This window comes from Mustelus asterias, chromosome 27, assembly GCF_964213995.1.
Source record: "Mustelus asterias chromosome 27, sMusAst1.hap1.1, whole genome shotgun sequence".
Classification (NCBI taxonomy): domain Eukaryota; kingdom Metazoa; phylum Chordata; class Chondrichthyes; order Carcharhiniformes; family Triakidae; genus Mustelus; species Mustelus asterias.
In genome coordinates this window covers 43,235,016-43,250,600 of record NC_135827.1, presented here as the reverse complement: position 1 = coordinate 43,250,600, position 15,585 = coordinate 43,235,016, and the positions used below count along the sequence as shown (strand labels likewise).

General features: G+C 42.7%; 1 protein-coding gene across 2 annotated transcripts in view; it reads left to right on the top strand.

Moving 5' to 3' along the window:
- LOC144479987 (tubulin-specific chaperone cofactor E-like protein) overlaps nt 1–15,585 on the top strand; it is a 130,416-nt gene that overhangs the window by 40,381 nt on the left and 74,450 nt on the right. For both annotated transcript variants that reach the window (XM_078199136.1, XM_078199137.1), the window contains 2 exons: nt 5,264–5,445; nt 8,976–9,232. In XM_078199136.1, coding sequence (XP_078055262.1) covers nt 5,264–5,445; nt 8,976–9,232 — 439 coding nt within the window. The remainder of the gene's footprint in view (nt 1–5,263; nt 5,446–8,975; nt 9,233–15,585) is intronic.

Genomic DNA, 15,585 nt, shown 5'->3' with positions numbered 1-15,585 from the left:
GTTCACAAACAGAGCTTATAAAGACACAGACTCAATTTACATGAATAATGGTTGGAATGCGAATACTTACAACTAATCAAGTCTGGAGACAATGTCTTGTCTGGAGACAATACACATCTTTTTAGCCTGTCTTGATGCTCTCTCCACTCCCATTGTTTTGTTTCTTAAAGACTTGATTAGTTGTAAGTATTCGCATTCCAACCATTATTCATGTAAATTGAGTCTGTGTCTTTATAAACTCTGTTTGTGAACAGAATTCCCACTCACCTGAAGAAGGGGCTTAGAGCTTCGAAAGCTTGTGTGGCTTTTGCTACCAAATAAACCTGTTGGACTTTAACCTGGTGTTGTTAAACTTCTTACTAGTGGTATTCCGCAGGGCTCTGTACTGGGACCTCTGCTGTTTGTGATATATATAAATGATTTGGAGGAAGATGTAACTAGTGTGATCAGTAAGTTTGCGGACGACACGAAGATTGCTGGAGTTGCGGATAGTGATGAACATTGTCAGAGAATACAGCAGGATATAGATAGGCTGGAACATTGGGCGGAGAAATGGCAGATGGAATTTAATCCAGATAAATGCGAAGTGATGCATTTTGGTAGATCTAATGTAAGGGGGAGCTATACAATAAATGGCAGAACCATCAGAGTATAGACACACAGAGGGACCTGGGTATACAAGTCCACAGATCCTTAAAGGTGGCAGCACAGGTGGAGAGGATGGTGAAGAAGGCATATGGCATGCTTGCCTTTATTGGACGGGGCATAGAATATAAAAGTTGGCATATGATGTTGCAGCTGTATAGAACGTTGGTTAGGCCACATTTGGAATACTGCGTCCAGTTCTGGTCGCCACACTACCAGAAGGACGTGGAGGCTTTGGAGCGAGTACAGAGAAGGTTTACCAGGATGTTGCCTGGTATGGAGGGTCTTAGCTATGAGGAGAGATTGGGTAAACTGGGGTTGTTCTCCCTGGAAAGACGGAAGATGAGGGGCGACCTAATAGAGGTGTATAAAATTATGAAGGGCATAGATAGGGTGAACAGCGGGAAGCTTTTCCCCAGGTCGGAGGTGACTAACACAAGGGCTCACGGGTTCAAGGTGAGGGGGGCAAGGTTCAACACAGATGTCAGGGGGACGTATTTTACACAGAGGGTGGTGGGGGCCTGGAATGCACTGCCAAGGTGATTGAGGCGGACACGCTGGGATCGTTTAAGACTTATCTAGATAGCCACATGAACGGAGTGGGAATAGAGGGATACAAATGAATGGTCTAGTTGGGCACATGAGCGGCGCAGGCTTGGAGAGTCGAAGGGCCTGTTCCTGTGCTGTATTGTTCTTTGTTTAACAAGACGTCCCAACTCCTGTATTCTCATCCAAATCATTAATATAAATGACAAATAACAGTGGGCCCAGCACTGATCCCTGAGGCACACCGCTGGTCACAGGCCTCCAGTTTGAAAAACAACTTTCTACAACAACCCTCTGGCTTCTGTCAAGAAGCCAATTTTGTACCCATTTAGATACCTCACCCTGGATCCCGTGAGATTTAACCTTATGCAACAACCTACCATATGGTACCTTGTCAAAGGCCTTGCTAAAGTCCATGTGGACAACATCAACTGCACTGCCCTCATCTACCTTCTTGGTTACGCGTTCTGTATCCTCTGATGGTCCTCATCGTTTTCCGCAAATCCACCAACCTTTGTGTCGTCCGCAAACTTACTAATCAAACCAGTTACATTTTCCTCCAAATCATTTATATATATATTACAAATAGCAAAGATCCCAGCACTGATCCCTGAGGAACGCCACTTGTCACAGCCCTCCATTCAGAAACGCACCCTTCCACTGCTACTCACTCTTCTATGACCAAGCCAGTTCTGGATCCACCTTGCCAGCTCACCTCTAATCCCGTGTGACTTCACCTTCTGCATCAGTCTGCCGTGAGGGACCTTGTCAAAGGCCTTACTGACGTCCATGAAGACAACATCTACTGCCCTACCCTCATCAATCATCTTCGTCACTTCCTCGAAAAACCCGATCTTGTTTCTTGTGAAGGGGAGACATGACCTCCACTTCACAAAACCATGTTGCCTCTCACTAATGTCTACTTATTTCCAAGTGGGAGTAAATCCTGTCTCGAAGAATCCTCTCCAATAATTTCCCTACCACTGACGTAAGGCTCACCGGCCTGTAATTAATTACCTGGATTATTCTTGCTACCCTTCTTAAACAAAGGAACAACATTGGCTATTCTCCAATCCTTTGGGACCTCTCCTGTAAGCCAGTGAGGATACAAAGATTTCTTTCAAGGCCCCAGCAATTTCCTCCCTTGCCTCTCTCAGTATTTTGGGGTATATCCCGTCAGGCCCTGAGGACTTGTCTATCTTAATGTTTCTCAAGAACCCCAATACCACCTTTTTGATCTCAACATGACTCAAACTATCTACACACCCTTTCCCAGATTCATCATCCACCAAGTCCTTCTCTTTGGTGAATACTGATGCAAAGTACTCATTTAATACCTCGCCCATTTCCTCTGGCTCCACGCATAGATTCCCTCCTCTGTCCTTGAGTGGGCCAACCTTCTCCCTGGCTACCATCTTGCTCTTTATATACGCATAAAAAGCTTTGGGATTTTCCTTAATCCTGCTAGCCAATGATTTTTCATGACCCCTTTTAGCCCTCCTGACTCCTTGCTTAAGTTTCTTTCTACTTTCCTTGTATTCCACACTTGCTTCGTGTGTTCCCAGCCTCCTAGCCTTGACAAATGCTTCCTTTTTCTCTTTGACTAGGCTCACAATATCCTAAAATATCCTATGGCAGGTTCCTAAAACCTGCCATACTTATTTTTCATCCTTACAGGAATGTGCCAGTCCTGAATCCCTATCAACTTACACTTGAAAGCCTCCCACATGCCAGATATTGATTTGCCCTCAAACATCTGCCCCCAATCTACATTCTTCAGTTCCTGCCTAATATTGTTGTAATTAACCTTCCCCCAGTTTAGTACCTTAACTTGAGGACTACGCTTTTCCTTATCCATCAGTATCTTAAAGCTTACTGAGTTGTGGTCGCTGTTCCCGAGCTGCTCCCCTACTGAAATGTCGACCACCTGGCCAGGCTCATTCCCCAATACCAGATCCAGTATGTCCCCTTCCCTAGATGGACTATCTACACACTGTTTCAAGAAGCCCTCCTGGATGTTCCTTACAAACTCTGCCCCATCCACATCCCTAGCACTAAGTGAGTCCCAGTCAATATAGGGGAAGTTAAAATCTCCCACCACAACAATCCTGTTACTTTTACACCTTCCAAAATCTGCCTACATATCTGTTCCTCTGTCTCCCGCTGGCTGTTGGGCGGCCTATAGTAAACCTCCGACATTGTGATTACACCCTTCCTATTTCTGAGCTCTACCCATATTGCCTCGCTGTATGAGCCCTCCGAGGTGTCCTCCTGCAGTACAGCTGTGATATTCTCCTTAACCAGTCGTGCAACTCCCCACCCCTTTTACATCCCCTTCTATCCCACCTGAAACATCTGTATCCTGGAATGTTAAGCTGCCAATCCTGTCCTTCCCTTAATCAAGTCTCTGTAATAGCAACACCGTAGTTCCAAGTACTAATCCAAGCTCTAAGTTCATCTGCCTTACCTGCTACACATCTCGCATTGAAACAAATGCACTTCAGTCCACCAGACCCTCTTTGATTAGCAACCACACCCTGCCTGCTCTTTCTCTGAGTCTAATGGCCTTACTCTCTGGTTCCCCTTCAGTTAATTCATCTTTACTTTGGTTAGGAATAGGTTGGGAATAGAGGGATATGGTCCCCGGAAGGGTAGGGGGCTTTTGTTCAGTCGGCCAACATGGCCGGTGCAGGCTTGGAGGGCTGAAGGGCCTGTTCCTGTGCTGTAATTTTCTTTGTTCTTTGTTCTTTGACTGGAAAATAGCAAATGTGACTCCCATCTTCAAAATGGGGGCAAGGAAGGAAATAAACAGATTATTGAATGGGTGGACATGTGGGAGATGAAATTTAAGTAGAAAAATTCAAAGTGATGTATTTTAGTAGGAGGAATTAGGAGAGACAATATGAGTTAAACAGAATTCTAAAAGGCATGCAGGAGCAGAGTGACCTAAGATATATGTACATAAATTATTGAAGGTGGTAGCACAGATTGAGAAAGTGGTTAAAAAAGACAAACTTAATGCTGGGCTTTATAAATCGAGGCGTAGAATACAAATGTAAGGGCTACGGGGAAAGGACAGACGCGGGAAACTAACAGAGTTGGTCTAGTGTGACATGATGGACCAAATGGCACTTCCTGTGTGATATGTGAGGGATAAATCATGAAATTATTAATCTTTTTAATCCTTACCTGAAGAAAGTAAGTACTTGAACATATTGAGGGAAAACAAGGGAACATTCAGCGGGATACAAAGTAATCTGATGTGGTTCACATGGTTTCAAGAGTGGGGGTTGCGTTTGATTAATGTACTAGAACAGTACAGCACAGAACAGGCCCTTCGGCCCACGATGTTGTACTCTTTGATGATGAGAGACCTAATAGATGTGGACGGTGCAGGGTAGGTTATCTATGTGGATTTCAATTCAGCATCTAGCACTGTCCAACATGGACTAATGCCTAAAGTCCAACACAGCATTATCCACGGAAATCACAAGGATATTGCTGGTGACTTTGGAGTGGAAACAAATTGAAGGAAGTTAAGGAATGATGAGGAGAAATAGATATGAAGCTCAGTTGGGACAAGGTGTCAAAGCTTTAAAAGAATGGACATCAGGTTGAAAACATAGGAAGAATCAAGAGTAAGAAGGTAATGGCAACAAACTTGTAAAGTGGGATGACGGAGCTTGAGGAGAAAGTCATTGGTCTACAGTGTTGCATTTGGATTGGGAGCATTTATCTGTGAAAGAAAATGTATGAAAAGCTTTCCAAAACAGGCTACAGTCACTAACACGCTATTGGACTGTGGGCAATTAGAAATTCAAACGAGCAATGCAAACCACAATTCTGAAATGTGCCCTAAATCTCTACCCTTGCATCAATGACCCATTGTGGGAGGGCAGGCAGCTTCCACATCCCAAAGTAGGCAGCAGTGACAAAGAAGTGGTGCTTGAAGCTTTATCACATTGTTGTAGGCATGGTAATTTGTTCAACATATCCTGTCCTTTGACAGCAATCAATTAATCACAAGTTTCTTGACAGTGCCTTCTGCAAATCTGCCTTTTTTGTTTTGTAGATCAGTAAAATTGTATCAAATCTCGCCAAGCTGACATTTCTGAACCTCACCTCGAATCCTCTGACTGAGGCCAACTTGGACTCAACTTGTGCTGCCTCATTCTCCCGAATACAGCGACTTGTCCTTAACAACACCAAGGTTTCATGGGAAACTGTTCACACCTTGCTGCAGGAGTTACCAGGGTAGGAACTCAAAGCTAAAGTATATTCCTCCCAAATCTTTCATTTCTCTACCCTTTCTGTTCCTTCTCTCCTTTTTAGTCTTTCTCACTTTCTAACTGAAAATCCTCACCAACGAAATATCCGCCCCTCCGCCTGCCCCTCTGCCCACCCCAGTAGTTACTGTGTGTTTATTTATTCCAGTGTTTTCTATTGTATTGTGCAGGAGGCTTTCTTTTTGAACTACAGTATTCCACCTCTAGATGTCAGTCTTTGAAGAAAAATGTCTGGACACATCACTTCAATGTGAGGTGTTCATCTGGTATATTTGTGTTTTGTCTGCCTCAGGAAAATGCACAGATGTTTCTTTGATTTATTTTATTTTGTCCAGATTCTTTCCTATTGTATACTCTGTTCTAACAGCTCAATAAGAAGTCTCACAACACCAGGTTAAAGTCCAACAGGTTTATTTGGTAGCAAATACCATAAGCTTTCGGAGCAGAGCTCCTTCGTCAGATGGAGTGGATATCTGTTCTCAAACAGGGCACAGACACAGAAATCAAATTACAGAATACTGATTAGAATGCAAATCTCTACAGCCAGCCAGGTCTTAAATGTACAGACAATGTGGGTGGAGGGAGCATTCAACACAGGTTAAAGAGATGTGTATTGTCTCCAGACAGAACAGCTTGTGAAATTCTGCAAGTCCAGGAGGCAAGCTGTGGGGGTTACTGATAATGTGACATAAATCCAACATCCCGGTTTAGGCCGTCCTCATGTGTGCGGAACTTGGCTACCAGTTTCTGCTCAGGGGGAACACTTCAGCAGTCACGGGCATTCAGCCTTGGATCTTCAGGTAAGCGTTCTCCAAGGCAGCCTTCACGACACACGACAGCGCAGAGTCGCTGAGCAGAAACTGATAGCCAAGTTCCGCACACATGAGGACGGCCTAAACCGGGATGTTGGATTTATATCACATTATCAGTAACCCCCACAGCTTGCCTCCTGGACTTGCAGAATTTCACAAGCTGTTCTGTCTGGAGACAATACACATCTCTTTAACCTGTGTTGAATGCTCCCTCCACCCACATTGTCTGTACATTTAAGACCTGGCTGGCTGTAGAGATTTGCATTCTAATCAGTATTCTGTAATTTGATTTCTGTGTCTGTGCCCTGTTTGAGAACAGATATCCACTCCATCTGACGAAGGAGCTCTGCTCCGAAAGCTTATGGTATTTGCTACCAAATAAACCTGTTGGACTTTAACCTGATGTTGTGAGACTTCTTACTGTGCTTACCCCAGTCCAACGCCGGCATCTCCACATCATGACTAACAGCTCAATACAGAGAATTTTATAAACTATACACAAATGTATCTTGAATGCAGCCACACATTATAAATATACAAGACTCCAGCAATTTGAAGTTGTTGAATATTCGTCAAATTCTTAACTGATTCACCAACCAGAGGTTTCATGGGCCCATTGTGCCTTCTGGCTGTTGAGTAAAGATGAGCTACCAGGTTTATTGCCAGCAGTGCCCACATCCCCACTCAAGGAGAGCATTTGTTGCCCATCCCTAATTACCATATATAAACTAATGTGCAGCAACATGGCATGCTGCCAGTTTCCTGTTGCTTTTATGTATCTCTTCTCTGACAATGGAATATCACTGCTATGAGCTTGTGTAGGTGTATAAGGACTGAGTAGTTGCATGCAAAAATCCCTGTCTTGCAGCAGCTAATGGCAGTTACGTGTTGCACAGTGCAGAGCTGCTTATTTCAGCTTCAGTTATTGGTGCTTTCACGTATGAGTGAGTTACCTCCAGAGACATATTGAAGGACAGAGAGAGCTAGTCTATCAAGAACAGGCCCAAGCAATTCCATACTGTTATTGACAGCAAGATATTGTTTGCTGCGCACTCATTCAGGTGGTGAATGCGCTTGCTATTTAACGTTGTCGTTGTCCTTCTCTTAAAGATTTTCTTATACTGAGCATTTTTGAGTCAGTTTTGGTATTAATCATTTAACAAGTTTTCAGAAATTCTAAAGACTTCACTGTGCAAAACCATTCTCCTGATTCTTAATTGTAATAAATAGAGGTGTATAAAATAGAGGTGTATAAAATTATGAAAGGCATAGATAGGGTGAACAGTGGGAAGCTTTTTTCCAGGTCGGTGGTGACGTTCACGAGGGGTCATAGGTTCAAGGTGAGGGGGGGGGAGATTTAACACGGATATTAGAAGGACGTATTTTACGCAGAGGGTGGTGGGGGCCTGGAATGCGCTGCCGGGCAAGGTGGTGGAGGCGGACACACTGGGAACGTTTAAGACTTATCTAGATAGCCACATGAACGGAGTGGGAATGAAGGGATACAAAAGAATGGTCTGGTTTGGACCAGGGAGCGGCGCGGGCTTGGAGGGCCGAAGGGCCTGTTCCTGTGCTGTATTGTTTGTTGTTCTTTGTTGACCTTTCATTTTAAGAATTTTCTTATTTTGCTCTTTCCCCTTTTCTCCCCGGTCTTTCCCTGCTGTGCACCAAACTTGAATAGAAAGATGAATGAGCTCCCAGTTTTCCTGCAATATTACAAGGAGGTTCACAAGTGGCTCCTGTAACAAGCACCTGGCGTTTGAGAGCATTGTGATGGACAGAATAGCAGCATGTGCTGTGAACCTTTGATTTAGCTGCTTTGTGAGGCAGTGCAGTCTCAACCCCTCGGCTGTACTTCTCAACAAAGAAGAAAATTAACTTCTGTAGCTCTGCAGAGGGGGATGATTTTTTAAATACAGGTTTTGAGTACAGATTGAAACTGACTTTTTTGAATGACAGTTTAGAATTTGGAATGTTGCGTGATTCATGTACCCTTTATGCTTAGTCATGTCGAGTAATGAAGGATTTTTGTTAATAAGCATGTACTCTAACTCTGCCAAGTTCTCTACAATTTGTTAGTTAATTTCTGTACAGTTAATATATTGTTCTGTGTCCTGCAGCAGTCTTAAGCTGTCTTGGTACTGTAAATATAAACAGCTTGATTTCATTATTTTTCGAATGCATACTCATGATAATTGTATAAAATGTAATATAAACTCAGTTCAGAACTTAAGAAGAGAACTCTAATAACTGGATTTTTCCAAAAACTGTCTTTAGTCTAATTTTATCATTTTACTTCCATCTTTTTGGTTTTAATTTGCTGTTTAAAATGCCTATATTGTCTTAACAATAGTTTGTTTAGGATTCAAATCCAGATAGAAACTGTTGTTTGCCACTTGCTTATATGTTTCCATGTCCCACGTGTGAAAAATGTGAACTTACAGTAAATTGTGTAAAATAAACTTGGGGTTTACTAGTTTAATCAAATTTCTGGTTTTCGTAAGAGTTTTAATTTCTGAATCTGCATCATGTATATTTGTGAAACTAACTGTTTCCATTTCTCTACTTCCTTTCTCCTTTTCCATTCATTCCTTTTATCTTTTGATCTACTCCCTGTTTCTTTTTTATATTTCGCTCGCACTCTTAATCTCTCTTGCACTTTTGTTTTATCCCTCCTTCAATGCAGGCTAGAGGAGCTCTTCCTCTGCTTCAATGACTACAGGGCAGTATCACTGTCACCCTGCTCCTACCCATCACTTCGACTCCTACACATCACTGATAACAATATTACTGACTGGGCAGAGGTGCACAAACTTGGACAAATGTTCCCAGGTCTGGACACATTAATCCTGGCAAACAACAACCTCATCAGCATCACAGATTCTCAGGGCACTCTGGCACGACTTTTCCAAAACCTACGATCAATTAATCTTCATAATTCAGGTATGATGCATAATTGGATCATTTCATATCTGTGCCTAAACTCAATATGCTAAATTTTAAATGCTGTTTGTGTTTAAGCAGCAAACATCTCTCGTATATGTGATTTTCTGTTAGTATTAAAGGTTTAATTATCTGTTCCACAATGTTTGAGTTACAAAAACACAATACAGTGCTGAAGATCTGAAATAAAAGCAATGTGGAAACACTTAGGTCTGGCAACATCTATGGAGATAAAACAAGAGTTAACATGACAGGTCCAAAGATCCTTTTATCAAAACTGGAAAATGTTTTTTTGAAATATTGGGATAGTCAAAATACCTGCTGAAATTATCTTTGCAGCTTTATTCTTCCCTGTTTTGTCAGAGATTACATGAGTAGAAGAGAGGGAGTCAAGCTTTCATTTTAATAGAAATAAAAACAAAATGCTGTAAAAAAGCAACAGGTCTGGCAGCATCAGTGGAGAGGGAAGCAGAGTTAACATTTCAAGTCCGTGTGACTCTTATTTCAGATTTTCAGCATTGACAGTATTTTGCTTTTATTTCATTTTAACAGCTCCTTTCTGAATGTGTTGAAAATAATATCTTAACCCAAGCTGACCATCCTTTATCCTGGAAATGTCAAATTGTTATGATCCGGCTAGGAATCATTAGCATTTGAAAATAAATCTGAACACCTCGTTTAACCAATGGAACTGTGCCAGAAGATTTTTTTTAAACAGAAACACTAACTTTATTGTATATAAAAGATTTAAAACAGACACTATTAACTTAAAATAATGTATAACTACACATGTTATGCACTTGGGTTTACTTGTCACTTACTGTTAGGGTACTGGACCAGAACCTCAAGTTACATTAGGATGCAAGACTAGATTCCAACAATTTTTCTATTTTGATATACATGTGAGGATGGATGCTTTGCCCCACTGACAAATTAAGGATCTTTTATAGTGAAGCAAACTTTATTTATTAACACAGTTTAAATAGAACTCCTAACAAATGAAGCAGCTTAACTATTAACAGTTGAATAATATTTAAAAATGAAAGAAAATAACTTCATTTTTAACTTTGTTTCAGTTCCAAAAAGCAACATTCCTCCTTCAGATTTAATTGTCACTCTAAATACAGTTAGCAACCATAAATATACTTGTTATAACGAGTGTAGACAGTCTTGAAGCTTTCAGAGAGAAAATGAGTTTCAGGACAGCTTGCAGAAAATCTCTTGTCTTCCAACAATTCTCAGCTAGAGCTCCAACTCTCAACTGCAAAAGCTTCTTTCTCTCTGTTGCAGACCAAGCTCTGTCCATTAACCACATTATCAAATGAGCCTGTTAGCCAATTTCACAAGGAATCTTTTGGGTAAATAAAAGCCCCATAACTCTATCAAAGTAATACAATCCTAGCTGAAATTAGTAATTAACCTGCTTTTACAACCCTTGAGCTAAATGTTTTCTGGACACAATGCAGAATAAAGCTGAATTTTAAACATTCCCCTTAAACAAAAAAAGCACATATATATTTATATCAGTTGCACTACTGTCATCACACTTCCCGCAAGAATTCTCTTATAAGGTGCATCAGTCTTAAGTTATTTACTTCTATAAGGGTCACCCACCAAGTGTGCCACAGTCCTTTGGAGAATTCTCCTCCGCTTCTCAGAGGTAAAACTTCATGTGGATGCTTCAAGTCTCTTGTTCAGGCGACTTTTCTATACTTCTGCTAATTTCTTTGATACAGAACTCTGGAGAACCACTATAGATTCTCCCACTCGTTTCAGAATAAGATCAAGGCGTGCCCCCACTCCACATGGTGAATGATGACATTTTTTAAAATTATGCTTCCAGCACATGCCTAGCTATCTATCATTTATTTCAACTGTCTCTTGGAAGCTACAAATTATGATCCTATCTACAACTAACTTTTCCAGCAGACACCAGATGCATTAAAACCAGAGAACTTCCCTTAGATCTACTCATCTCCATGATGTAGGCTGCTCTTGGCTGTCCTCAACCTCATCTTTAGATTAATTCATAGAGAATCATAGAAACCCTACAGTACAGAAAGAGGCCATTCGGCCCATCGAGTCTGCACCGACCACAATCCCACCCAGGCCCTACCCCCATATCTCTACATATTTTACCCGCTAATCCCTCTAATCTATGCATCTCAGGACACTAAGGGGCAATTTTAGCATGGCCAATCAACCTAACCCGCACATCTTTGGACGGTGGGAGGAAACCGGAGCACCCGGAGGAAACCCTTCATTTACAATTTATTCTTCAATCTGATGAGGAAAATGGATTTTACAATCCTTTCAGTGTTTACTGAATGCTTTAAAACTATTTTTTCTCTAACTTCCAAAATAAAAATAACTCTCTCGACTGCCCTAGCTGTCTGGATTGCAGTGGGGAAGCGGTGGCACAGTGGTTGCCACTTGACTAGTAATTTAGACATCCAGGGTAATGCCCTGGGGACCTCGGTTCGAAACCCATCAACTACTCCAGGTGGTGGAATTTAAAAACATCTGGCATTAAAAGTCTAATGGTGACCATGAGCCCAACTGGTTCTTTAGGGAAGGAAATCTGCCACCCTTACCTGGTTTGTGACTCCAGACCCACAGCAATGTGGTTGACTCTGAAATGGCCTAGCAAGTCACTCAATTGTAATCAGCCCCTACAAAGGTCACAGAAAAGAATGAAACTATAAGGACCGAGGCACTGAAAACACTGCAAAGTTAGCTTTGACGATTCTGCAAAGTCATCCTTACTAACACCTGGGGGCTTGAGCAAAAATTGGGAGAGCTGTCTCACAGACGAGTCAAGCAACAGCCTGACACAGTCATACTCATGGAATCATGCCTTACAGATAATCAGAGGTGGTGGTATATTGTTGCGTGGGTGTTGGCCTCGGAATCCTCAACATCAACCTGGATCCCATGAAGTCTCATGGCACCAGGTCAAACATGGGCAAAGAAACATTGTGCTGATTACCATGTACCTCCCTCCTCAGCTGATGAATCAGTACTCCATGTTGAACACCACTTGGATGAAGCCCTGAGGGTGGCAAGGGCATAGTGTCCTTGGCCCAACTACCTTCAGCTGTTTCTTTAATGACCTTCCCTCCATCATAAGGTCAACAGTGGAATTTGTTCACTGATGACTGCATAGTGTTCGGTAGCATTCGCGACTCCTCAGATACTGAAGCAGTCCATTTCCAAATGCAGCAAGACCTGGACAACATCCAGACTTGGGCTGACTAGTGGCCCCTGGGTCACTATCCCTGGTTTCGGTGGTGTATGCACACATTACATCTCTTTTTATGGCTAGTTATAATTTTAAATCTTCAGTCTCGAGTGGGCATTTGGAGTGGTCTGTTGTGTGGGCAGTATTTCCTTTTCCTGCTTGGTGCAGAACTTTTACTGCAGGTCGCTGCATTTACATTTAACTTCCTCTACCTGTTGCAGCGCGGCCTCTCTCTCTCTCTGACAGCACGCTGTGCCTTTTGGTAGGCTTTATCACATTGAGCCTGGAACTGGCGCATGTGTATCATATTAATCTGGTTCCTCTCCTCTCATGTGCCTACTTCCGCTTCCAATTGTTGTATGCGCGTGGTAGTACTCATTAAGTCCTACTTTAGTTGGGTTACCTGAGCCTCTCTGTCCCGTTAAACCTGGATAATCTCCACTTCTCTACCACGGAGCTGTTCTAGACAACTGGCGATCGCATTCCTAAGCTTGGGAGCTCTTTTGCGCACTTCCTTATGGGCACGACTCCCAACAATTCTCTCCCTCTGATCCCAAATCCGGTTTCGGGGCATCACCCCACTGCACCCATTTTTGGTTCAAATATAAACGAAGGACTTCCTCCCATTCGGCATGACTGGCAATAATTATTTCCTTTTAGGATTCGTCACGTGGGTATGGGTAAGGGATCGGGGTAGGGGTCCAGTTTTCACTAAATTCCCTCCCGTAGATGTTACCCAAACTCCCTTGACGATCCTAGTTCTAACTACACAGTTTGTCCACCTTGTGTTACAGATCCTGGGGGTTTATGGTCTAATTTACTGGTCGAATCCGTATTAGTCCTTCACTCACTTAAGACTGGCCGTCACGTGGGGCAACCTGCCCTCTTAATTCAGGTTCAGATGGAGTGTTGGAGAATACCGGGTTGAAGGTTCGACTTTGGAGCAACGTATCACTTCTTATCGAAGGACCGTCTGGGTCGCCAAATGTTGTACCTGTAAAACCTCAGATACTTTCGACCAGTTTACTTATAAGGTTTACCCCGGTGCCCTTATTTGCAAGATGGACAAAGGACAAACACAAGTAAAGGTTCAATAAGCTTATTAATAATAACACTATTAACCCTTAAATTACCCACATAAAACAAGAGGATGCCCCAGATTCAAGTATACCACCTGCAAAGATGGTTTGGTTCAACTGCAGGCCCGACTCTCTGAGTCCCTCTGGTAACATCGCTAACTCCTACACTAACAACATCCTGGGGGTTACCATTGAACAGAAACTGAACTGAACTAGCCATATAAATACAGTGGCTAACCGAACAGCTCAAAGGCTAAGAATCCTGCGGCAAGTAACTCACCTGCTGAATCCCCAAAGTCTGTCCTCCATCTACAAGGCATAACTCAGGAGTGTCATGAAATACTCTCCACTGGCCTAAATGAGTGCAGCTCCAACAACGCTCGAAGGTTGACGTCATCCAAGACACAGCAGTCCACTTGATTGCTACCCCTTCCATAAACATTCAATTGTTCCAGTGAACAGTGGCAGCCATCTACAAGATGCACTGCAGGATCTCACCAAGGTTCCTTAGGCAACACATTTCCAAACCCATGACCATTACCATCTAGAAAGACAAGAACAGCAGGTACCTAGGAACATCACCACCTGGAGGTTCCCCTCCAAGTCACTCACCATCCTGTCTTGGAAATATATCGCTGTTCTTTCACTGTCGCTGCGTCAAAATCTTGGAACTGTCTTCCTAACAACACTGCAGGTTTACCTACACCTCAGGGCCTGCAGCAATATGTAGCAGAATGTTGCTCTCCGCCACCTTCTTGAGAGCAACCAGGGATGGGCAATAAATGCTAGTCTAGCTAGCGAAACCTACATCCCATAAATGAATATTTGAAAATCTGTTATGAAGAGGATAATATAAGTCTGGGGCTACAAAAGGATACAGATTAGTTTGGTGTATGGACAAATATTTGGCAAATGGAGTCTAATGTTGGAAAATGTGAAGTTAGAAATCATAGAAACCCTACAGTGCAGAAGGAGGCCATTCGGCCCATCGAGTCTGCACCGACCACAATCCCACCCAGGCCCTACCCCCACATATTTACCCGCTAATCCCTCTAACCTACACATCTCAGGACTCTAAGGGGCAATTTTTAGCATGGCCAATCAACCTAACCCGCACATCTTTGGACTGTGGGAGGAAACCCACGCAGACACGAGGAGAATGTGCAAATTCCGCACAGACAGTGACCCAAGCAGGGAATCGAACCCAGGTCCCTGGAGCTGTGAAGCAGCAGTGCTAACCACTGTGCTACCGTGCCGCCCCAGTTGTCCGTTTTGGCAGGACAAATAAAAATGCATATTAGCTGTTTGGTGAGTGTCCTAGTATATGAATCACAAAAGGTCAGGATGGAGGTGCAGCAAGTAATTAGGAAAGGAATGTAAATTGGGGTTGGCTGTTTGAGAATAAATCCACATCTGTCATGTGGGAACTTTTTAAAGGTCAGTTGATTAGAATTCAGGACCAGCATGTTCCTTTCAAAATGAAAGATAAGGATGGCAAGATTCAGGAACCTTGGACGACGAGAAAAATTGAGAGCTTAGTCAAAAAGAAAAAGGAGGCATACATAAAGTTTAGGAAACTGAAGACAGACGGAGCCCTCGAAGAAGATAAAGAAAGCAGGAAAGAACTTAAACAAGGAGTTAGGAGGGCTAAAAGGGACCATGAAATGTCCTTGACAAACAGGATTAAGGAAAATCCCAAGGCATTTAATATGTATCTTAGGAGCAAGAGGGTATCTATGGAAAGTGTAGGTCCAGTCAAGGACAAAGGAGGGAATTTATGCATGGAGAAAGTGAGTGAGGTCCTTAATGAATACTTTGCATCGGTATTCACAAAAGAGAAGGACATTGTGGCTGGTGAGTCTGGAAAGGGGTATGTTGAGATTCTAGGGCACAGAATCATACGGTACAGAAGAGGCCCTTCGGCCCATCAGGTCTGCACCGATACATGAGAAACACCTGAACTCTCACTTAATTCGATGTACCAGCATTTGGCCCGTAACCTTGAATGTTATGATGTGCCAAGTGCTCAACCA